The 26,047-nt window shown below is 40.9% G+C and overlaps 1 protein-coding gene across 2 annotated transcripts in view; it reads left to right on the forward strand.

Moving 5' to 3' along the window:
- The window catches only part of LOC149174761 (protein TPR1-like), an 88,897-nt gene extending 66,087 nt beyond the window's left edge, over positions 1 to 22,810 (forward strand). For both annotated transcript variants that reach the window (XM_089419408.1, XM_089419407.1), the window contains exons 16-26: positions 19,135 to 19,369; positions 19,490 to 19,657; positions 19,759 to 19,866; positions 20,063 to 20,215; positions 20,325 to 20,435; positions 20,534 to 20,713; positions 20,879 to 21,007; positions 21,279 to 21,374; positions 21,450 to 21,632; positions 21,977 to 22,149; positions 22,239 to 22,810. In XM_089419408.1, coding sequence (XP_089275534.1) covers positions 19,135 to 19,369; positions 19,490 to 19,657; positions 19,759 to 19,866; positions 20,063 to 20,215; positions 20,325 to 20,435; positions 20,534 to 20,713; positions 20,879 to 21,007; positions 21,279 to 21,374; positions 21,450 to 21,632; positions 21,977 to 22,149; positions 22,239 to 22,449 — 1,747 coding nt within the window. In that variant the 3' untranslated portion in view covers positions 22,450 to 22,810. The remainder of the gene's footprint in view (positions 1 to 19,134; positions 19,370 to 19,489; positions 19,658 to 19,758; positions 19,867 to 20,062; positions 20,216 to 20,324; positions 20,436 to 20,533; positions 20,714 to 20,878; positions 21,008 to 21,278; positions 21,375 to 21,449; positions 21,633 to 21,976; positions 22,150 to 22,238) is intronic.
- The last annotated feature ends 3,237 nt before the right edge of the window (positions 22,811 to 26,047 follow it).

Consider the following 26,047-nt stretch of genomic DNA (forward strand, 5'->3'; position numbering starts at 1 on the left):
AAATTATTTTGATCTGTCATTTGTTTTTTGCCGGTGTGTTTTCTTCATCAGGACAGTCACTTTTATAGTGACCCATTTTATGACATTGGTAGAATTCTATTTTGGGCATGTCTACCTTCCTTCTTAGCCCATTTGACTTCTTGAAGTTTCTTTTGTTGTGATGAGTGGAGTAGGCATTTGAAACTTTCTCTTCTTCATTGTTGGTCACTAATGAGATTCTCATCTCTTCTTGGCTGCGAGCATTCCAGCATTCTTCAAATGAAGGAGTTTCTTTCCAGTTGTTGATTCCTGAAGCAAAAGCACTCCAAGTAGGTGGCAATCCCAATAATGCAGTAATCACTAGCTCTTTTTCCGGTACAATTGTTGAAATTTGATACCGGAGGACAGGTGGTTCCCTTAGGCTTTGATCTTTGGCCTAGGGAAAAGTGTCCAAAAGAATTTAATTTTTCTCCTAAAGTGACTTTATAATTTTATAAAGTTAAATCTAATTTAAAAGTGACTTTAAGTGATAAAGTTACTAAGTCTAATTTTAAAGTGACTTTTATAAAGTCAATGAAAAATTAGAAAGGAAAAGTGACTTTGGAAATAAATGACTAAGTGGGTCTTTATTAAAGTGGGGTGAATTAAAAAATAGAAAGTGAAATTTAAATGAGCATTTAATCTCAGCCATTGATTTAAATCTATTTCAGCCATTGGATTTAGAGATCACCCAAAAGTCACTTGGATCACCCAAAAGTCACTTGGAGTTATATTAAAGGAGGAAAAGGAGGAAAAGGTCATTCATTCTTTCATGAGTAGATTGGGAGAAGGAGAGCAAGAGAGCAAGAGAGATTTCTGAGCAGGGAGGAGAAGGAGACAACAGCTTGGCACACATTCCAAGGCAGCAGTTGAGCAGATTTGTACAGCTGATTCAGCACATAGTGAAAGGCAGATTTTTGCACAAAAATCGAGGAGCAGTTTGCTGATTTTTCTGCACACAAAACGGAGGCCGTACAACATTTATTGCTGTCCTGTTTGCTGTAATTTCCAGATTGCTGTGAGGCACGGGAAATGAGATAAGTTGTAAATTTGCTTGCTGATTTTTTGCTGAATAATTCTCACTGTAAAAAGGCAATTTTCAGAAATAAAGAAGAGCTCTCAAACTGGTTTTCCCCAAGAGTTGTAGGGGGTTTTTCCAGAGTCAAGTTGACCAAAAATATCAGTGTTTTAATGGCTGTTTTTGATTGCTGATTTTTAATTCTGCAATTTCTAGCATTCTGAAAAATTTCCAGAATTTGTGTTTTCAGCAATATTTATTTTTTTCAGTCTGTTAAATGTATGGTTATGAGAATGGGCATTTAACTACATGGGAGAAATAAGGAGAAACTGAAAACCGGGGTGGGAAAACAGAAATTTCTACAACAATCTCATCTATGGCTTGAAGGTCATCTCTAATTCTAGCTATCCTTACAAAGAAGGAAGCCACAATGTCATATTTTATCATTTTTGTGGTCCTTAGTTCATTCTTAAGACTTACTACTTGACCAATGTTCTTGATAGTGAACAATTTTGATAAGGCTTCATACATTTCTTGAGCAGAGTCTATGTTGGAAATGTATGGGACAAGATTGTCCTTTATACCTTCTACCATTAGTGTCATAGCCAATATTTCTGACTCTTTAAACTTTACTTTATCTGCATCACAAGATCCTTCGGTAGGTTTCTTCACTTTTCCTCTGACCAAATCCAAGACTTTGTTCTTTTCAAGAATGAGATCATTTCTTTTCTTCCATGACCCGTAATTTGATCCTCCTTCTAATTTGTTCTCTCCCTTTTTTGTGTTAGACATTGTCCTTGAAGGTAGTAAGCTTCTTTCCTTGTAAGATCTCCTTATATGATCCCTTGCTCAACTTTTTGAGGTTTCTTAGACTCCTTTTAGTAGATCCTCAAACTGCCTTTTTCCTTCTTCACCTTAGCTCTGAAACCATGTTAGAAAATCAAAAAGGCAGAAAGATTTTCTTATACTTGATAATTACTTGTGTAATTCTTATTTGCTTGTTATCTTTTGTGTTCTTCTTTAGTTCATCAAGCAATTATCAAAACCATATAAAGATTAGGGACACCAGATGTAGGCAGACAGCTAAGGAAAAACCCCACTCTAGGGGAAAACCCAGTCAACAACTCTTCCTTCAATAGTTTGATGAGACAATCCAAGACTTCTTGACCTAGACACAAACTTCCTCCAATCACCATGTCAGCCCTTTCCTTCTTCTGCAAAGGAGGAACATGTGGGTGGTTTGGTTTTAAGCTAGTTTTCTTACTTTTTCATCTTGCATGCCTTCAAAATTAACACAACATCACTTTCACAATTTAATTTTCTGAATTTTCTTTTGTTACATATTTTCATGCTTTCCCATTTCAAGTTTAGTTTTCAAGCATAATTCTAAATCTTACTTTTGGAAGCAATTTATTTGTGCAAAGCATCTCATTTCAAGTAGAAAAGTAGATTTAGTTATTTTAACGATTTGCTTCATGTTGGCCTCAGAATAGGCTCATTATTTACATGCTCATTTATTTTGAGTTATTTGCTTATTTTGCAAGCATATAAATTTCAAGCTTCATTGTTTTTGTTGGTTATTGGTTTATCATTTTCCAAAGCAATTATTTTGAGTAACTTGCAATCTTATATGTTCATAAAGCTTTTGTATCTTGCATTATCTTAAGCAACTATCCAAGTTATCTTTATTTGGGCATATTTCTATTACTTGAAGCATTTCCATTTTTGCAAAGCACCTTTAACCTTACTTGCATAACATATTAGGCATTTTAATATAGTTGCATTTTAAAATTAATTTACCTCTAAGCATAAGCTTGGTTGAAAGACATTTTTAGAGACTCCTTTCTTTCATAAAGTTGAGGGACATAGACCCTCTTATGTGGTTAACACGATGACCTTGCAGTCGTTAGAGCCACAGTCTCTGCAGCGCTGAAGGCATCGGGTGTGTTGGGTAATCCAAGGAAGGTATCGTTAATATAGTCGTTGTTGTCTTTCTCTTAGAACCCCTCCACAACTCACATAAGAGACTTGTTTCAAAACAGTGGGAAGAAAGGTCACATCTATAATAAGCATTTAGATTAAAAGTAACCAAGATAATTGCATCAAACTTTAGTTTAGGTGCATTTCATGCTAATACATTTTACTATTTTACTTGCAAATTATCCATGTACTTGTTATTGATGAATATGTTTTGAATTGAATACTTTATTTGGGCAAGTATCATGTCATTTATTTTTTGCAAGTAGAGTTCTAACTTGTTTCCTTTGCAAGTCATTTCCATATTGCTTCCTTATATGCTTTGAATTTGTGAATGATCATATATTTTGAAAGCATTTCTTGAGGATGCCATTGTCTTTTACTGCACTATGAAGTTCACAACATCTTTGAGCATTATAATGTAAAGAGGGAGCAAGCACGAGGGCCTGAGTTACCCCTTTCCTCAGCCTATTTTTATCACCCTTTGTGTGCAACTTTTTGATCATAATTTACATATCTTAGACTTCAGAATTGACTCACAAGTGCCAATGGTTGTTAGGTGAATCACTTTTGTTGAGTGTATTTGCTACTCTGTTTTCTTTGCCCTTTGTATCTTTTATTTCAAAATCATATTTTCTGATAAGAACCAACCATCTAGTTTATCTAATGTTCAAATGGGGCTAGTCAAACAGAGATTTCAGCCTGCTATGGTCTGTCATCAACACAAATCTTTGCCCAATCAAGTAGTGATACATCTTCAACACATGAATTATGGCCTGCAAGTTCCAGGTTGTGAGTGACATAATTCCTTTCATGCTCATTTAACTTTCTAGACTCAAAGTTTATTACATGACCATCTTGCATAAGGACTTTGCCAAGTCCTCCTCCGCATGCATCTATGCATATTATGAAATAGTGTTGCAAATATCACGATAATATCACAATATTATTGGAAAATCACAATTTTTTTGTGGGCTCGATTTTTTCCTCGTTGAAAAAATCGCGATAATATCATAAAAGTCATGATGTTATCGTGACACGATTGAAAACAACGCCGATGCGCACCCAAACTTGTTTATTAAGTTATTTTGTGGGTTTTCTTCTCTTACATTGCAAATAGAGATCAGGTTAGAGAGCGGAGGAGCAGGATAACAAATCTACTAAGCCTAAATAGGAGAAAACTGACGATATTGAGGATCCCTCTCAAAGAAAATTAGATTGTGGAGCAAATTTCCTCAACATACCGTAGACTTGCAAGTATGGGCATCAAGTTTGGCCTTGTTTTTTTTGTTTTCTCGTAGTTTTTCCTTGGGTTTCAGTCACCATTTATTTTCCATGATTTTGCTAGGCTAGGGAGTGTGTTTTTTTTTTTCCATTATTGTTTCATTGAGTAGAGAGGGTTTTTTATTGTAAAAATGTTGATTTTTAATTTTATTTTTTAAAATTCTTCTTGTTCCCTAGGTTCAATATTACATGAAATATTAAACATGCCAAGACATCTGGACCCTATGTGAGAATATGGTGAACCCGTTAGGGGTTTCAATAGACAAAGTTTGAGTTGCAAGTTGTCTGGGAAGCATATGACAAGGGGAATATCCTGATTGAAATACTACCTTGGAAAAATTCTGAGACATCATGCGGGACTTCGCAAACTAGCATCTGCAGACATCATTTGTATTGCTATCAAATCATTAGATGATAAAGATTCAACCAAAATTAACAAGGAGGCTATGAAGACTCAATTTGCAAGGGGAGGAGTAGTGGTAGGTGAGAGTGGTTCCACTGCTTCAACATAAACTTCTATAATGGCTAGCCCTACATCTACCTCATCAATTTTTGTTTCTAGAACCACACTTGGTGCGGAATCATCTATTAGGTCAACACTTAAGAAAAAGGAGAAGGAAGAAGCTAACAAGTTGGTGGGTAGGTGTTTTCTATGGAGTGACATTTTGTTCAGTGTTGCTAAGAACAATCCATTTTATCAGCCTATGATTTATACTATTGGTATTATTGGCCCAGGGTACAAAGCCTCTTTCTGTGATGACTTGAGAAGGCCTATTCTTCAAAATGAAAAGGCCGATTACACTACTAGATTGGAGGAGTTAAGGGCATCATGGGAACATATTACATGTAATGTGACGTCAGATGGTTGGACTGATCAAAAGGGTAGAACCCTTATTAAATTTTTGGTTAATTGTCTCAAGGGGACAACGTATATGAAATCTGTTGATGCATCTGCACATATCAAAGATGCACGATTTTATGTGATATGTTGGTCGTGTTCATTCAAGAGGTAGGTCCAAAACATGTTGCCTAGGCCATGACAAACAATGCTGCAAATTATGTTGCCGTTGGCAGGTTGCTTATGGAGAGGTATCCTAACTTGTTTTGGACACGTTGTGCTGCACATTGTATTGAATATATGTTAGAGGACATAGCAAAAATTCCTTATTTTAGGGATATTGTTGAATCACCAAAAAACATAAAAAATTTATATATAATCTTGTATCTGTTCTTCATTTGATGAGAAGATAAACCAATAACAAAGAGTTGGTGTACTCTGCTAGTACATAGTTTTCCACTATCTTCATATCTCTTCAAGCTCTCTTGAATTCTTTGTGGGATGTGAAGAGAATGTTTCTCTTAGAGGAGTGGCATGCTTGATCATTTAGCCGCAAGCTAGAGGGAGAGGCCATATGCAGGCTAGTTTCATATTAGGAGAGCTTTTGGGCAGGTGGTGTTGGAATTTCTAAGTCTAACTGTTAGAAATCCTTCATATACTTTCTGATTTATTTCTGCCTACTTGTTCTGTTTAATTAACAGGTTATTTAACATGTAAATATTAAAAATAAATACAAATACATGCTCAACACATTACAGATCATCAGCTGAAGGAAAAACAAGCACACAAGTGACACTGTTGTTTTTGGACCAATGTCCCCGGAAAAACCCAATGCGGGAAAACCGATGCAATTATCTGAGGGTTTTATTATTAAGCAGTTTCAGAATACAATCTGGGTGCCAAACCAGTTCACCCAACAGATATTCTGGCTAAAACCCTGGATGAACAATCCCACAACTTTCAGCGTCTAATCTGCCCCACGAAATCTCTAGCGTCTGCCTCTCTAGCCCAGCGTCACCCCAACTCGCCCTACGTCAACCTCTAGAGCCTTCACGTACCCACGCTGGCTCTCTCTGGCACTGCGTAACTCCTCACTGCCTCTGTGTGGACCCTGACTGGCTCTGTGTGCCCTCTAGCTAGCTTTGCGTCCCTCTCTCTTGGCTTCTGCACCGATGCTCCCAGTACCTTCTCTGCCTCTCTGCTTCTGTACTCATTGCTCCTCAGCCGCAACTCTGATCACTCCTTTGATTTTCTCAGCAAGCCCTGCCCCAGAAAATCGAATTCTTGATCAACTCGGTGTGTTCTCCAAGTGACCCTCAAGCCTCGTCTTATACTTTTCTCGTTGACAATTCAACGATCGAGATTAAGTCCCTAATCAACGTCTAAGATTAACTCTAGCTTGATCCATGACTTTTGGACCCTTCTAACACAGTTTTATATTAATTCACATTAATATTTTATTTTTCCTAAGTTTAGACTTAGGGACTCCATTAAAAATATTAATTATTTTAATATCTCCCAAACTGTTTAGAATCTGCCCAAACCATTTCTTGGTATTGGAGATCTCATGTGCTTTAGCCTCTCCAACAATTTTCGTGGCTAGAGCACATCCGATGCTACCCCAAATCAACACTCCCTCTTAGTGAGGACTATGCTCTAGTAATACTCTTGAGCATCACCCTGATCATCCGACGCCAGTCTTGGTGCTGATGCTAGGCTTGTTGCCCAACATCCTCTGTGCTGCTACCCATGGCCTTGCCATTGCCATTGCTGCATCTGTACGACAATCCCTCTCATCATGTTGCATCGTGCTGCCCGTAGCACTGCCACTGCTAAATACTGCACTGCAACTCAGTTACTGAGAAGTAAATAATTGATCTCCCAACTCTGACATCTTTGTCAGGCTAGAGACACCCACGATGCTGAAACTCCTTCTGTCGCTAACAAGTGCTCCCTCTCAGACCTCTGCACTATTGCAACAACTCCATGCACCTCTCACTGCTTCCTCACGCTATCCTCGGACTCTTGCACTGTGGCTTCCTCTGTCGCTCCATCCGCATTCGTCTCTACTGACATCTGCTAGTACTTCTACTCCTCTTTGGGGCTCATGTAGCAAAGTATAGTCCAAGAGGCTGGGTACCTCGAGGATCCTTCCCCTCATTGCCTGTAATCCGTCTGACTACAGCTAGATGTCTCCCTACTTCCTCTCAAGTGGCTTGTGAGCACTCATGGCACAGTCATCATCTGTCTCCACTTCCTTCTCCGCCCTTATTGGTGCAACCTTAGTCTCGGAAGCCTCTCCCTTGCTCTTCTTCCTTGGACACTGGCTCGCATAGTGACTCAGTTCCCCATAGTGGAAGCATTTGACCTTGGAGAGGTCCTTCTTCTTCCATTTCTCTTGCTTTCCCTCAATGCTAGGGTAGCATCCACCTTTTCCGCCTTGATTCTGACCCCCTTGCCACTGCTTCTCGCCTTGGTTAGCCTTTTGATCTCTTCTTGGCGAAGAGCCGCCCACAGTTCCTCCCAATCTGGAAGGGTCGACCTGCTCAGTATGCTCTAGACAAACACCTCCTAGTCTTCTGACACTGTGTTCAGGGCTACCCTGACCATCAATTCTTCATCCAGCGTGACCCCTATGAAAGTCAGTTGATCCTGGATCTCCTTCAATCGGCCGAGGAAGGTGTCGATCTGTTCTCCCTTCTGCATTTGGTATGACTGTAGCTGATTTTCTAGGAGCATTTTCCTCTGCACAAAAGTATGCTGATACAATTTCGTCAGGGCCTCCCACATTGCATTTGCCATTTCCTTTTCGGCAATATGTGGTACTACATGGTCCTTGACCCCATCAAGGATGATGCTCTTGGCCCTCGCCATTGCCTCCTCGTATTTGTCGCTCTCAACCGGGTCAATTGTGATCACTATCGTCTTCAAGGCGAAATGCTTGAGACGATTCCCGTCTAGAACAAACAAGATTTTGGCTTTCCAGACTACGAAGTTTGAGGCTCCGTCCAGTCTGTCCTGATCTTACCTCGTTCATTGCCATTTCGCTGCTCCTCTACTTCCCTTTTGGAAGTTATTGGTGTGCTGAGCCTCGATTTCCCTCCTGGAAACCCCTCTGCCAATGTTAAGATGCCCCACTCCGATCGTTAGTGCAACTGCACCACTGATCCAGATTTCTTGGCTAGAAATCTTTGGCAACAACTCCCTCCTCCTTGGTCTTGCCCTATTAGGTACTGTACTGACCACAGTGCCCCACCAGCTTCACTCCGCAACTTACCCACAACCTCCTATGCCTCAACAAACTGAAGGTTAGAGCTTCTAGACTCTGCGCACTCCTGGCACCAGCGAAATCCGCACCTCATGGCCACGGGCGTCAATCCTTCCTGACTAAGAAAGATGACCGGGCACTGTGTAGGTCAGGTCAGGTCTTGGCTCAAACATGATGACGCAGGCACTGCGTCACCCCTTCCTTGCTGCTTCTCCGCTAGGAACAACCTTTGTCACTCGGGACAACTGTTTCTGCTGCTGCTGCTCTGCTCGGCTGATGCCCTCAGTTCTCCTGTGATCTACAACCACGCTTTCATACCATGTTGGAATTTCTAAGTCGAATTGTTAGAAATCCTTCATGTACTTTCAGATTTATTTCTTTCTACTTGTTCTGTTTAATTAATAAGTTATTTACCATCTAAAAACTGAAAATAAATACAAGTACATGCTCAACACATTACAGATCATCCACTGAAGGAAAAACAAGCACACAAGTGACACCGTTGTTTTTGGACCAATGTCCCCGGAAAAACCTAATGCAGGAAAACCGATGCAGCTATCTGAGGGTTTTATTATTAAGCAGTTTCAAAATACAATCTGGGTGCCAAACCGGCTCACCCAACAGAGAATGATCTTGGTAGTAGTACCTCTCAGTTGGAGACAAATATTCCGGCTAAAACCCGAGATGAACAATCCCATAGCTCTCAGTGTCTAATCTGCCCCATGAAATCTCCAATGTCTGCCTCTAGGGACTGCGTCAGCCTCTCTGGCCCAGCGTCAGCCCAACGTCACCCCAACTCACCTTGCGTCAGCCTCTAAGGCCTCTGCGTCATCCACGCTGGCTCTCTCTGGCACTGCGCAGCTCCTGGCTGCCTCTGCGTGGGCCCTGACTGGCTCTGTGTGCCCTCTAGCTGGCTCTGTGTTCCTCTCTCCCGACTTTTGTGCTGATGCTCCCGGTACCCTCTTTGCCTCTCTGCTTTTGTATTCACTGCCCAACGTTAGCCCAACGTCACCCCAACTCGCTCTGCGTCAGCCTCTGGAGGCACTACGTCAGCCTCTAAGGCCTCTGCATCACCCACGCTAGCTCCCTTTGGCACTGCGCAGCTCCTCGCCGCCTCTGCGTGGGCTGTGACTGGCTCTGTGTGCCCTCTAGCTTGCTTTATGTCCCTCTCTCCCGGCTTTTGTGTTGATGCTCTTGTTGAAATTTGGTACCGGAGGACAGGGGGTTCCCTAAGGCTTTGATCTTTGGCCTAAGGAAAAGTGTCCAAAAGAATTTAATTTTTCTTCTAAAGTGACTTTATAATTTTTATAAAGTCAAATCTAATTTAAAAGTGACTTTAAGTGATAAAGTTACTAAAGTCTAATTTTAAAGTGACTTTAATAAAGTCAATGTAAAATTAGAAAGGAAAAGTGATTTTGGAAATAAAGGACTAAGTGGGTCTTTATTAAAGTGGGGTGTATTAAAAAATAGAAAGTGAGATTTAAATGAGCATTTAATCTTAGCCCTAGATCTCAATCTATTTCAGCCATTGGATTTAGGGATCACCCAAAAGTCACTTAGGGTTAGATTAAAGGAGGAAAAGGAGGAAAAGGTCATTCAATTCTTTCATGAGCAGATTGAGAGAAGGAGAGCAAGAGAGCCAGGGAGATTTCTGGACAGTGAGGAGGAGGAGGCTGCTAGTCCGTACGGCAGAGTTTCAGTAGCAGAGTTTCAGCAGGGCAGAGTTTCAGCAAGTCTGTATAGCGGAGTTTCAGCAGGGCGGAGTTTCAGCAAGGCTGAGTTTCAGCGAGTCTGTACAGTGGAGTTTCAGCAAGGCAGAGTTTCAACAAGGCTGAGTTTTAGCAAGTCGGTATAGCGGAGTTTCAGCAGGGTGGAGTTTCAGCAAGGCTGAGTTTCAGCAAGTCTGTACAACGGAGTTTCAGCAAGGCGGAGATAAGTTGTAAAAGTTTGCTTGCTGATTTTTGCTGAATATTTCTCTTACTGTAAAACGCATTTTCCAGAAATAAAAGAAGCTTTCGAACTGGTTTTCTCCAAGAGTTGTAGGGGGTTTTTCCAGGGTCACATTGACCAGAAATCATTGTGTTTAAATGTGTTAAATGGCTGTTTGTACCTGCTGATTTTTTATTTCTGCATTTTCCAGCATTCTGTAAAATTTCCAGAATTTGTGTTTTCAGCAAAAATTTATTTTTTCAGTTGTTGAATGTATGGATATGGGAAAGGGCATTTAACTATATGGGAGAAATAAGGTGAAACTGAAAATCAGGGTGGGAAATGACAATTTTTTACATGGTATCAGAGCTTGAGTGCTGAAGTGCAGTTTGGAATAGCAAGGAGGAAAATTACAGTCTGCTAATTTTTCACTCAGAAAATTCTAGCAAGCTGATTTTTCACAAACAACAGTTTTATCTTTACTACAGCAGTGCTATTTTTCAGTTTTAGGACAGCAGGGTGTCATTGGGATTGAGGGTGGAGGATAGGCTGGATGGGCATACAAATTACAGCGTTTGGAAGGAGAGAATGCAGAGTATCTTTGAGGAGGCAGAAGTCTGGGACATCATGGTGCATACCACACAGAACCCTGTTGTTGTGCCTACTGATGCTACTCAGTTGGCTGAGTATAATAAAAAAAACAAGGGTAAGAGACTGATTCGAGACGGAGTCAAAGACCATTGCATTCCTCATGTGAGAGGAAAGAGAAATTCCCATGAAATGTGGACAACATTGTCCAATCTCTACCAGAGTACCAATGAGAACCGGAAAATGGTCCTGAAGGAGAAGCTAAAGACTATTAAGATGGGTAATGATAGTGCAGCTGGATATCACACAAAGATTACTAATGTGAGAGATGAGTTGGCAGCAGTTGGAGAGGACATTCCACCCACTGAGTTGGTGCGGATTGCAGTGAATGACCTCCCCCGTTCATGGATGAACTTTGCTGATGGGGTCTGTGCACGTGAGACCATTCCCACATGGGAGAGGTTTTGAGATGATTGCATTCAGAGAGAGATCAGGAAAGGTCAGCTTGGGGCAGCCAAGCCAGTTGAGCAGGATGAGGATGTAGCACTGTCGGCAGGAGGAAAGAAAGGCAAAGGGAAGAAGCAGGCTTCCACAAGCAATGGTGGGGGCAAAGGCAAAGGTAAAGGTAAATAGGGTAACACACAGAAGGACTATTCCAAGGTGAAGTGTTGGAATTGTCAAAAGATGGGACACTATGCAGTTGTGTGTCCGGAGGAGAAGAAGAAGAAGGGGAAGAACCAGAGCGTGGCTGCTTCAACAGAGGTTGAGGACTTTGCAGTTCGTTTTGACCGGGAGTTTGGGTTCACTGCGTATGAGTCCTCTAGTGCAGGATCACCTGCCACACATGTTCAGAGGGAGCATGCTTTTCCCTCGATTAGCGGAGCATCTTCGGGTATCTGGTATGTGGACAATGGGGCTTCACGTCGCATGGCAGGAGTCCGTGAGTACTTCTCAGAGCTTTCAGAGAGTGGCACTGATATAGAGGTAGTACTCGGTGATGACAGAGTTGTTAGAGCAGTCGGTGTGGGGACATTGACATTTCAAAGGGAGTCCAAACCTCCCTTGAAGGTGTCAGATGTTCTTTATGTGCCAGGGATGAGGAAGAACCTCATATATGTCTCAGCTTTGGAGGACAGAGGATATGAGGTACTGTTCAGGGGAGGACAGGTGTTGATGTATCCCAGGGGCACTCCAGCTGATTCAGCTAGAGTGATAGGTGTACGCCATGCAAAGGTGTACAAGTTTGCATTCCAGTCCCTTTTGGCATTGAGCAGTAGTACCGACAGCAGAGCTAGCAGTTCTGAGCTGTGTGAGATTTGGCACCGCAGGATGGGGTATATGTATCATGGAGCCTTGACGACATTGCGGGAGATCACTACAGGTGTGCCAGATTTCAGTACTGATCACTTTGATACTTACAGAGGATGTGCGATGGGCAAGTTTGCCAAATCCCCTTTTCCCAGCAGTGACAGCAGAGCGACTTGGATACTTGATTTGATTCATTCCAATGTGAGCGGTCGAATGTCTCATGTTTCCTTGAGTGGATATGAGTACTATGTTTTATTCATTGATGATCACTCCAGGAGGACTTGGATTTATTTCTTGAAGACCAAGAGTGAGGTCTTCAAGTGGTTTCAGGAGTTCAGAGCTCTTGTGGAGACACAGACAGGTCGGAAGATCAAGTCCCTGAGGTTGGACAATGGGGGAGAGTACACCCTTGGAGAGTTTGTTGACTATTGTGCGGAGGCAGGCATTAGGAGGGAGTTCACTGTTCCTTACAACCCCCAGCAGAATGGGGTTGCGGAGAGGAAGAACAGATCCATCGTAGGGGCTGCCAAAGCCATGTTACATGATCAGGGGTTGCCATTGTTCTTGTGGGCAGAGGGCTGCAACACAACTATTTATTTGCAGAACAGGAGTCCGCATCGTGCCTTGGGGCACATGACTCCAGAGGATGGTTTTTCTGGGAAGAAGCCTGATATTGGTCATTTTCTTATCTTTGGGTGCATCACATACTCCTACATACCCAAGGAGAAGAGGACCAAACTAGAGCCCACCGCAGAGAAGGGTATCTTTGTGGGCTACAGTGAGACCTCAAAGGCCTTTTGGATTTACATTCCTGCACAGAGGAAAGTTGTTGTCAAGCGGGATGTGAAGTTTGAGGAGGACAGGGCCTTAGAGTATCTGGATTAGCCAGACCCTCAGCAGCAGTTGAGTCAGTCGCAGGGATCCAGTGGGCAGGGATCAGGAGGATCCAGAGGTACATCTATGACGATGTCAGGTCCGTCAGTGAGCCAGAGGGGTGGTGCTCCGGGCAACATGCAGAGCAATCCACAGAGCAGTTCACTAGGGAGTCCACTGATGGACAGTTCACATGGTACCTCAACTTCTACAGGTTCAGGTGCAGGCAGGAGGATAGCAAACAGACAATCAGGAGTTCAGGCTCCTGATGATGATGATGAGGAGGAGTTTCATTCTCCAGTGGGAGAAGTACGCTCAGGTAAGAGGAAGCCCAAGTGGCTTCAGGACACCTTGAGAGATGCCACATCTGTTGCTGAGCCTAAGAGGCCGGTCAAAGAGAGTAGACGACCTGAGAGGTTTTGTAGCTATATGGCAATGGTTACCAACATCCTTGACTCTGAGCCTTCTAGCTATGAGGAGGCAGCTAGCTAGCAGGTCTGGAGAGAGGCCATGCAGGAGGGGTATTCTTCTATCATGAAGAATGATGTTTGGGAGGTGGTGTCGAGGCCTGAGGGCAAATCCGTGGTTACTTCCAGATGGCTTTACAAGGTAAAGCACGCTGCAGATGGCAACATTGAGAAATTCAAAGTGAGGTTTGGGGCTAGAGGGTTCTCCCAAGTAGAGGGAGTTGATTATGAGGAGACCTTCGCTCCCGTGGCTCGATATGCTTCGATCCGCTCCATTATATCGATAGCAGCAGAGATGGGTTGGAAGATCCACCAGATAGATGTGAAGACTGCATTTCTCAATGGCTTCATACAGGAGGAGGTGTACATTGAGCAGCCACAGAGCTTTGAGGTGCATGGGAAGGAGTCCCATGTGTGCAGACTGAAGAAGGCCCTTTATGGCCTGAAGCAGGCTCCCAGAGCTTGGTACTCCAGGATAGATACATACTTGCAGGGGATGGGTTCACAAAGAGTGAGGCAGATCCGAACCTTTACTATATTGTGATAGGTGAGGAACCTCTCATTCTGGTGCTGTATGTGGATGACTTGGTCATTACAGGTGCAGAGAGACTCATAGAGCATTGCAAGAGAGATCTTGCGGCGGAGTTTGAGATGAAGGACATCGGCTTGATGCATTACTTTTTGGGTTTGGAGGTGTGGCAGGAGGAGGGGCATTTCTTCCTGGGGCAGGGGAAGTATATTGTGGACATCCTTGGCAGATTCCACATGGAGGATTGTAAATCGATGTCGACACCGATGATTACCAATTGGAAAAAGCTTCATGCTTCGGATTCCGAGTTGGTGGATCCCACATTGTACAGGCAGCTAATTGGTTCCTTGATGTATTTGGTCAACACTAGACTAGATATTTGTTTTGCAGTCAACACGATGAGTCAGTTTATGTGTGAGCCTAGGAAGGTTCACTGGGTGGCTGCAAAACACATTTTGCGGTACTTGCAGGGGATAGTGGATTATGGTCTGGACTACAGGCAGGGGGATGGAGTGAGATTGGCAGGTTATACTGATTCTGATTGGGCAGGTTGTGCTTTTGATAGGAAGAGCACATCAGGGTGTTGTTTTGGGTTGGGTTCGGCAGTAGTGTCATGGTTAAGCCGGAAGCAGCAGTCAGTAGCATTGAGTTCAGTGGAAGCAGAGTATATGGTAGCCAGTCTAGCTAGTTGTGAGGCCATCTGGCTTCGCAAGATGTTGTTTGGCTTATTTGGTCAGCTGTTGAGACCTTCAGTGATTTACTGTGATAATCAGAGTTGCATTAAACTCACGGAGAATCCAGTATTTCATGACAGGTCAAAGCATATCGGGATCAAATATCATTTCATCAGAGACTGTGTTCAGAAGGGCGTTGTGAAGCTTGAGTATATTCCCACTGATGAGCAGGTTGCAGATATTCTTACCAAAGCCTTACCACGGGGCAAGCATGACTACTTCAGAGACAAGATGGGTGTGGTGAGGAACACCTTCCTCGGTAAGAGGGAGTGTTGAAATTTGGTACCAGAGAACAAGTGGTTCCCTAAGGCTTTGATCTTTGGCCTAGGGAAAAGTGTCCAAAAGAATTTATTTTTTCTCCTAAAGTGACTTTATAATTTTTATAAAGTCAAATCTAATTTAAAAGTGACTTTAAGTGATAAAGTTACTAAAGTCTAATTTTAAAGTGACTTTGATAAAGTCAATGTAAAATTAGAAAGGAAAAGTGACTTTGGAAATAAATGACTAAGTGGGTCTTTATTAAAGTGGGGTGAACTAAAAAATAGAAATCGAGATTTAAATGAGCATTTAATCTCAGCCCTAGATCTCAATCTATTTCAGCCATTGGATTTAGGAAGAGAGCCAAGGAGATTTCTGGACAGTGAGGAGAAGGAGGCTGCTAGTCCGTACAACAGAGTTTCAGCAGCGGAGTTTCAGTAGGGCGGAGTTTCAACAAGTCTGTACAACGGAGTTTCAGCAGGGCGGAGTTTCAGCAAGGCTGAGTTTCAGCGAGTCTGTACAGCGGAGTTTCAGCAAGGCTGAGTTTCAGCGAGTCTGTACAGCGGAGTTTCAGCAAGGCGGAGTTTCAGCAAGGCTGAGTTTTAGCAAGTCTGTACAACGGGGTTTCAGCAGGGCGGAGTTTCAGCAAGGTTGAGTTTCAACAAGTCTGTACAGCGGAGTTTCAGCAAGGCTGAGATAAGTTGTAAAAGTTTGTTTGCTGATTTTTGCTGAATATTTCTCTTACTGTAAAAAGCATTTTCCAGAAATAAAAGAAGCTTTCGAACTGGTTTTCCCCAAGAGTTGTAGGGGGTTTTTCCAGGGTCACATTGACAAAAAATCACTGTGTTTAAATGTGTTAAATGGCTATTTGTACCTGTTGATTTTTTATTTCTGCATTTTCCAGCATTCTGTAAAATTTCCAGAATTTGTGTTTCTAGCAAAAATTTATTTTTTCAGTTGTTGAATGTATGGATATGGGAAAGGGCATTTAACTATATGGGAAAAATAAGGTGAAATTGAAAACCAGGGTGGGAAATGACAAATTTTTATAGCTCCCGGTACCCTCTCTGCTTCTGTATTCACTGCCCCTCAGCTGCAACTCTTATCACTCTTTCGATTTCCTCAGCAAGCCTTGCTCCAGAAAATCGAATTCTTGATCAACTCGGTGTGTTCTCCAAGTGACCCTCAAGCCTCCTCTTATACTTTTCTCTTTGACAATTCAACGGGCGAGATTAAGTCCCTAATCAACGACTAAGATTAACTCTGGCTTGATCAATGACTTTTGGACCCTTCTAATATAGTTTTATATTAATTCACATTAATATTTTATTTTCCCTAAGTTTAGACTTAGAAACTCCATTAAAAATATTAATTATTTTAAAATCTCCCAAACTATTTAGAATCTGCCCAAACCATTTCTGGGTATTGGAGATCTCATGTGCTTTAGCCTCTCCACCAATTTTCGTGGCTAGAGCACATCCGATGCTACCCCAAATCAACAGGAGGTGTGTACCATTATTGAACCTTTGGTAAAGATTCTTCAATTAGTTGATAGAGACAACCCCACAATGGGCTAATTGTATGAGGCCATGGATAGGGCCAAAGAATCCATTCGTAGCTATTATGAGGATAAGGGGGATGAGAGGTTTGAGAAACGACAATTGATATGGAGAGTGATTAATGAGTGATGGAACAATACTCTCCATCGTCCCATTCATCCTAAGGGGATCTACTTGAACCTTGCATTTTCTTACTCCTCTGGTTTCAAATTCGATGCTGAGGTCATGGATGGATTCTTTACCTGTGTTTAGAAGATGGTGTCATGTCCAACAGAACGTGAAAAAATTTCTAAAGAAATGAAGATATACGAGATGGAAGGTGGCACATTTAGCTTTGACATGGCTATCGTTGATAGGAAGACCAAAATGCTAGGTAAGCTTTACTTTTAGCTTGCTTCAAATTTCATTGTCTCTTCATACTTTTCTTCAACTTTTAAATTTCAATTTTTTTATTATATTTTTCTTATTTGTTGTAGATGTGTGGTGGACAAGCTATGGTGGTAAAGTACCCAATCTCCGAAGGGTTGCCATTCGAGTGCTCAACCAAACATGTAGCTCCTCTGGATGTGAGCACAACTGGATTGTATATGAAAAAATACACATCAAGAAGTGCAACGGGTTAAAAATTTCAAATTAATTGTTTGAATTCATTACAAATTATAACTTATTATTTTTATAATTATTAATTTTTAAATTATGACCCTCAACAGGTTGGAGTCCCAGTGCCTTAATGACATGGTCTACGTTTACTACAATCTCCAATTGTGGGTGAGGCAACTTCAAAAGACACCTGACGTGGAGGCCATCTCATTGGATGGGATAGACACCACTACTGCATGGAGGGTTGAAGCCGGGAGGCTTGTCATGGAATTGGCCCTTAATTGGTTAGAGGAGGCAATGGAGGAGGTAGCAGCTGCAAGGGAGAGAGAGGTAGAGGAGGAGGAGGGGGCGCAACATGGGGAGGAGGTGACACCACCTAGCATGGTCACCAATAGATGATGTAGTCTACCTCCTCCTACTTCTAGAGGACATCAAAGTCCAATGCCAGCCCAAGGGCCTTGGGAAAAACCATTACATTTCCTTGCCAAAGGGGAAGAGGAAATCATTAGTTAGAAATTAGTGGTTTACATATCTAATTTCATTTTATGTGACTCATGATATGAGATACATTTATTATATTTTTTGTTGATATTTTGAGGCAGAGTCGGAGCTCAGGATTCAAGACATTATTCACTGTTATGTGTGATGTAGGACAAAACATCTTATACATCTTATATATTAATTTTCTTTTCATATTTACGTGTCAATGCATTTATTTTATGTTGTGGATGCTTTAGATGCTAAAAAAAACTGAAAAAAAATATTTTGGTATTTTTATTTTTATTTTTTATATTTTGCCGATGTTTGCCGATTTTACTGATTTTATCTCGATTTTTACAATTTTATCTTTTCCTGGACGCTCACCGATAGTATGCCAATGCCTATGTTTGCAAAATTGCCATGAAATCCTTGGTTGTACCTACAGTTTTCAGAATTGGTGCACCACTAAGTGGATGTTCCAGCTGCTGAAAACTTTCCTCTCATACAGACCCATTGTCTGATACGGGCATAATTCCCGTTGTTGCATGATGGTTTGAGAAACTGTATAGGCCAAGTTTCCCTAATTTTGGATGAAATTAGAGATAACTTTGATGTACTGGTATTCCAACTTGGATGACATTTCTGCATTTGCTGTTAAAGCTTACTAGGTAGCTAGGTTCTATAGAGACCTAGCTCATGGTGGTTACTTTATGCAAGCCTCACTTTTTTCTGTCTAAAATGACATATGCATATTTTGACCAATTTAATAGTTAAAGAAAGCATTTTATTAAAAATTCTAATAGTAGCACCTAATATATACAATATATGATCATTGGAGTTACAAAACTCTATCATGGATTCTCTAAACTATTTTTATGAACATAATATGCATAGAGCAAAGGGAACCATTTCTTACCCCTTAATTCTTTGGTTCCTGTTTCTCATTAAATTGTTGTCTCCCATATTGTGTTCCGTTTCTGCTGTCTGGTAAAATGGCAATAGGACATATTATATTTATAAAGTGGTGGTATGCCTATTGAATGGTGATGATTCTTCTTCATGAATACTTTTTATTGTATAGTTGTTATGCTATTACTACTTCTATTACCCTGTTTATACCCTTTGTATACTACAAGATCATTTTTTTTATTTGATGTAGTCTCTCGATTTCTTTGTGTGTTGTCATTTTATTCTCATTCTCAATTAGACGGATTAGCTTATATGGACAAATGATCGCCTACTGATGATTTTCAAAAATGCTACATTTACAAACTTAAAATAATACAGTCTTCAACATTTCAGATGTTTTGGCAAGTCCTGCTTCGCTAGCCTATACTAACCAAGTAACAAAATGAAAAACATTTTATAAACTAACATTTAATTTGGGTTTCCTTTGTTGTGTCTAGGTTATTTTCTTGTGGCACAAGCAAAGAAGGAGAATCCTTCCTAGTTGAATGGAATGAAAGTGAAGGAGCAATTAAGAGAACATATTCCGGGCTTAGGAAGAAGAGTTCAGGTGTTGTGCAGTTTGATACAACCCAGAACCATTTTTTAGCTGTGGGGGATGAACACCTGATAAAGTTTTGGGATATGGACAGTACCAATATGCTTACGAGTTGTGATGCTGAGGGTGGTCTACTGGTGGGAACTTCTGTTTATTCCTTATTTGTAGTTGCAATTATTTTGACTACAGAAGTGTTCTTTATATGATTTAGCTGCTTCTGACAATGTTGAAATGGTATTTGCTTTCATGAATTCCAGAACCTGCCTCGTCTAAGATTCAACAAGGAAGGATCTCTTCTTGCAGTGACCACAGTAAATGGAATCAAGATTCTTGCTAATGCAGATGGACAGAAATTACTTAAAACAATGGAGAATAGGACCTTTGATTTGCCATCAAGGGCACACATTGATGCAGCTGCAATTAAGGTTAATTTTTTTATAATTATTTTCCCACCTTATATGCATGCCGGATCACTGCAACAGAAAAAAGTGTTCTGACTCTAGCCATGTTGTAACTGGTCATTCAGATGCCTGGCGGTATTCCCATTGTTGCAGCAAGTGCAACTTCGAGTCCAGCCACTGGAAGAATGGAGCGCATTGAGAGAACCTCCTCAGCCAATATTGTTTCTGGAATTGTAAGACTGTAGTATGAAAAGTGGAACAAGAGTTTGTCCTTTGAAATGTCTTAGCATTGAAGGCAGGATATCTCATTGAGAGAGGTGTTATAGAACATCACCATCTCAAGTGAACTGATATTATTTTGCATTTCACAGTTTACTGTTGCATTCTATCATGGTAGGGTTTTTATATTTGGTGTTCCTTATCTGGCAGAATGGAGTTGATCCAGCAAAGAGTTCAGAGAAACTAAGGTTATCAGATGATTTATCTGAGAAAACTAAAATATGGAAGCTGACTGAAATTACTGATTCTATCCAATGTCGGTGTATAACATTGCCGGAGAATGCAGCAGAGCCTGCAAGCAAGGTGTGCTTTAACTATCCATATTCTCCAGAAAACTCCCTTATGTCAGAAGCTATAACATTTCCAAGTAATATTTTTTGCTCAATTGCATGGGAAACTTCTATTTGTGTAGGTTTCACGGCTTCTATACACAAATTCTGGAGTCGGATTACTAGCTCTTGGATCTAATGCAGTGCATAAATTATGGAAATGGAACCGCAGTGAGCAGAATCCCAGTGGCAAGGTCTCTGGTCAATAAAATACAATGGATGTTTTGTGTGTCTAATATTTGAGATTAGCAGTGTTGAAGAGATTGCTGAAATATGTTTTGTTAATATCCAGGCAACTGCAAGTGTTCATCCACAGCGCTGGCAACCAACCAGTGGTCTTCTCATGACCAATGATATAGCTGATATAAATCCAGAAGAGGCTGTTCCATGCATAGCTCTGTCAAAGAATGACTCATATGTCATGTCAGCATCGGGCGGAAAAGTATCTTTATTCAACATGATGACATTTAAGGTAAACAAAAAACTGCTTGAGGAACTTATTTAGGCATTGAAACTCTCATTTATTTATTGTTCTGATTGATGAGCTTATCATAAGCTATGTTCGTATGAATGCTTACTGTATGCAAAAAAATGAACTTGCTTATGTATTCACCTCACAACCTTTTGGAATTTTCAGGTTATGACTACTTTCATGCCCCCACCCCCAGCATCAACGTTCTTAGCATTCCATCCACAGGATAACAATATCATAGCTATTGGAATGGAAGATTCAACTATCCACATATACAATGTTAGGGTAGATGAGGTATGTGTTAAAATTTTATGTTGTGACATCATGCATTCAGTTTTGATTGAAGGTAGATAAATTTAAAACTTCAAGTTTTACCATGTAGAGATAGTTTACATTCTACAATCAGAGTGTTGACAAACAAAACTTTGCTAGCATAGCCATATTTTCTAAATTTCTTGATAATGGCACATCTACTCACTATTTGCATTCAACATCATATTCCCTCAGTTTAAAAATGTAGATGCAGTAAGCCATGTTAATAATAGCTTTTCTCGATTGGTGCCAGGTTAAAACTAAGTTGAAAGGACATCAGAAGAGAATTACAGGTCTTGCCTTTTCCAGTACGCAGAACATTCTAGTGTCTTCAGGTGCAGATGCACAGGTATGTGTGCTAACATTTATAAGCTTGTAAGTTCTCTGATGAAAACTTGATGTTTAAAGAAAATTGTCTTTGCAGCTGTGTGTATGGAACACAGAGACATGGGAAAAGCGTAAGTCGAAGACTATCCAGATGCCAGTTGGAAAGACAGTTTCTGGTGATACACAAGTTCAATTTCATTCTGACCAGCTTCATATACTTGTTGTGCATGAAACACAACTTGCCATATATGATGCCTATAAATTAGAACGACAATGCCAGGTAATAATAGAATTCTCACTAATAAGTTATGGCATTAGGTTATAGCATAATTGACCTAGTATGAAGAGAAATGGTGTAAATAGGAGCAAGTTACTCCATTAAATGTGCTGTAAAGTTTTTCATAGTTTTATATTGCTCTCATGTTTAATGTTTGGTATCAAAATCTAGTGTTGATAGTCTGTTCAAACTTCAAAATGACTTATAATATGTACTGGCATACTAATTTACCCGTTTTTCTTATTTAAAGTTACACTTTGAACTTACTTTTATTCTTATTTTTTTTTCAAAAAAGTTAAATGGAAAACGTGTAATTGATTAATTCCCTTTCAACTGGCCATGTGCAGTGGGTGCCACAAGATGCTCTTTCAGCACCAATATTGTATGCAACATATTCATGTAATAGGCAACTTATTTATGCGACATTCAGTGATGGTAATATTGGTGTATATGATGCTGAAATACTTAGGTTAAGATGCCGCATAGCCCCAACCGCCTATTTAAGTCCAGGGACTAGCAGGTATGTAGGATTTGTGAATGGCTTGTTTCTGATATGTAGATGACTGATTATCATAAATAGAATTGATATGTTATTCTGTCATTATACAGTTCTACCTCTTTACCCTTGGTTGTTGCTGCACACCCTCATGAACCAAATCAGTTTGCCATTGGATTGTCTGATGGAGCAGTTCAAGTACTTGAACCATCTGAGTCTGAAGGAAAATGGGGGGTTAGCCCACCTTCAGAAAATGGAGCAGTGCCTGCTGTGGTTGCTGGTCCATCAACTAGCAACCAAGGCTCAGAACAAGCTCCAAGATGATCATATCTTGTGTAATAGGTTGTAATTTGTTCATCTGGCTCTTTTCTTGCTGACTGGTAAGAATTTTCTATTTTTCTCTCTATATCCACAATCCCTTTGTTCAACTTTGTTTAAATTCAATGTCTGTACAAATATTTGTCACTGATGATTGTATATTCTTTCAATAGACAAGCCACCAAAAGGATAAAACAGGTGATCTCCAGTGCATGTATTTTATTTTCATTGTTTACCTGGAGAGAAACAATTGCTATCAGTCTAGTTGCACGTTAATTTGGTATTTTGTCATATTGACACTATCCTCTTGAAAGCAATGAACATTCATATTGATAGATTATCAAAGTTATGTCAGTTATTCTGTGGGTTTTGGTGGTGGCTTTGTCTTTCATGTAGGGGCTATTCATCATTTCTATATGTCTTTGAATATCAAATAGTGATTTAAGTTGTATTTCATGAGGAAACATACAATACTGCTAAAGGATATTAACTGCTAGTTTAGATATGTTAAAGTCAAAATCAATCTGCTAAGCCATGACCATGGTATCTAGAACAGGGAAATGGACATTGAAAGACTAGTGAGTGTTTTTGTTAGATTTCCCTAAAACCCAGTAAACTGATTCACAATCTTCCAAGTGTAAAAGCCCAGAAACACAAATGACTGATATTCTAGAAACTTAAATCACAAATACACCGAGTTTTCTAACTTAACATGCACAACGGAAAATCAATCAGAAGACAAATACATCAACACATAGAACACAAGATATATCCAAGACCAGGAAACCCCAACACTGGGGAAAACCTGCAACGCTCTATGTCTTTATTATTTTCTTCAGCAAAGGATTTTTCGTCTGAGAATTACAAGGGAGAAAATTCCCTTTTATCACAAGAACAACTAATCAGTCTTCCAAGATGAATTGATCCCCCTGCTTGCGCACTAGATCTGCAAATCCCTGCGCTGAGTAGCTAAACTGTGCACATGTGCAAGCACAAATTTTCTCTCCTGTGTGCATGTGCAGATGGTATGACTGCGCTGGGGCTATAAGAGCTCGAACCTTACTTGATTTCTTCTCTGATCCACTATCACTGTGAACTTCTAAAACCCTCAGCTCTTCCTTCACTGACCTTACACACACTACTTGTGCTCAACTGACTTGCCACTAACTTGCTCCACATCTTCTTATAATTTAGATCCCAACCCTAATCTTCCTCCCAGTGGCTGAGATTAAATCATAAGTTAAAATTTTTTAATTTTTCAAGTCTAACTTTAGGAAATAGTTAAATAAATTAATATTCTGCTAAAGTGGTAGTCTTCTGGGTTCTACCATTAGTCTTAGCACTTACACAAGCAGAACCCTTACTTCTCTATCCAATCAACACTCCCTGTTGTAGAGGAAGGTGTTATGCACTACTTGCAACTTCTCTAAAAGGTATACAAATCTAGTTCTTGGCAAAGCCTTGGTCAGAATGTCTATTTTCTACTCTTTTGTTGGTACGTATTTTCTACCTTTCTTGAACAATATCTCTAATGTGGTGATATTGTATGTCAATGTGCTTAGAGCGATCATGAAACACTAGATTTCCAAAGAGCTTGATTCAACTATGATTGTCACAGTTTATCATGGTAGGCTCCAACCCTGTCCTGAACAATCCCACAGGAAACTTTCTCAAGTAAATAACTTCGCACCTTGCCAAATTGGCGGCCATGTACTTGAACTTAGTTGGGCTCAATGTGGCTGATCTCTGCTTCCTGTTGAATTGAGAAACAACTGTTGATCCAACACTGAATGTGCAACCTGATGTGCTCTTCCTTTCTGTGGAGCTCCTTGCTCAATATGCATCAATGACGTCCTCAAGTCTCAACTCATCAACCTGTCTATACCACAATCCATGCTCTATTGTCCCCTTGAGATATCATAACACACACTTAGCAACTATCCAATGTGCTTTGGTAGGCTCGACCAAAAGCTAGCTCAAAGAGTTAAATGCAAAACATATGTCTGGTCACGTGTCCACCAAATACATCAGTGACCCAATCATTTGCTTGTAAAGTGTAGGACCTACTCACTTTGATTTAGATGTATTGACCTTCCTCTAGTTTGTGACTAGAGGCGTGGTCATGGGCTTGTAATCCTACATGTGAAACCTCCTCAGAATCAACAGAGCATACTTGCCCTGTCCCACGAAGATCTACCCATCATCCTGCCAAACCTCTAGCGCAAGGAAATAGTGCATCAACCCCATATCCTTCATCTCAAACTCATCTACAAGATCTCTCTTGCACTCCTGGTTGAGCTTATTTGCGCCTGTTAAAATCAGATCATCCACATATAACATTAAAATAAGCGGCTCACCTCCAACAACAATGTGGTAGAGGTTGGGGTCTGCTTCACTCTTGGTGAAGCCCAATCCCTGAAGGTAATTTTATATTTGAGCATACCATGCCTACACGACCTACTTGAGCCCATATAAGGCTCTCTTGAGATTGCAAATGTGTGTCTATTTGCTGCATGTCTCAAATCCCTTCGGTTCCTCAATTTAAATCTCCTCCTCAATAACCCCATTGAGGAAGGTTGTCTTAATGCCCATATGGTGGATCTTCCACCCCATCTGTACTTGAATAGCTGCAACCACATTGATAGACATAATCCTGGCAACTGGGGCAAAGGTCTTGTCGTAGTCAACTCCTTCTATCTGCGAGAACCCCTTAGCGACGAATCTTTCCTTGTACTTCTCAATACTCCTATCAGCTCCATGCTTGATCTTGTAGACCCAACGAGAGCCCACCACAAATTTTCCCACTAGCCTTGACACCACTTCCTAAACATCCTTCTTCATGGAGGCATACTTCTCCACCATGGCATCTCTCCACACTTGTTGAGTGGTTGCCTCCTAATAGCTAGAAGGCTCGACATGCAACAACTCCGCCATAATTGCCATATATTTTGTGTACCTCTATGGTTGTCTTCTCTATCGAACTAATGTTCTAGGAGCACCAACTTGCTCTTGCGCCTCTTGGATCAATTGATCCTCCCATCTCGCTGTCCTTCTCCCAATGTTGGGAGTCGTTGCCTGAGTGGGCTCCACTCCCTCCTCCAATTTCGTGTCCCTCTCATCCTCATCTTGCCCATGCACAACTGTGGTCTGAGGCACTGGCTTGGCCTCTTGCTCCTCCTCCTACACTATAGTCTGCTCATTCTCTAAGGACTTTTTCAAGGCCCTTTCCTCCTCAAACTTCATGTTTCTTCTAATGACTATCTTCCTTTGTGTTGGAATGTACACCTTGTATGCCTTGGATATCTCACTATAGCCCATGAAGATGCCCTTATCTGCTATGGGCTCTAGCTTGTTCCTCTTCTCCCCTGACATATGGCAGTACACAAGGCTACCGAATATGCGAAAATGAGACACATCTAATTTCTTCCCTGTAAACGCCTCCTCTAGTGTAACTTGCCCCAACTCTATGTGTGGGCTCCGATTTTGCAAGAAAATTGTTTTATTGCATGCCTCAACCCAAGCAAACTTGGGCAGTCCCTGATCATGCAACATGGCTTTGGTTGCTCCAACTATGGCCCTGTTCTTGTGCTTTTCCACCCCATTC

Source organism: Pinus tabuliformis, chromosome 4_1 (assembly GCF_031772625.1).
Source record: "Pinus tabuliformis cultivar Carrire ecotype Pingquan chromosome 4_1, CPIR1, whole genome shotgun sequence".
Taxonomy (NCBI): domain Eukaryota; kingdom Viridiplantae; phylum Streptophyta; class Pinopsida; order Pinales; family Pinaceae; genus Pinus; species Pinus tabuliformis.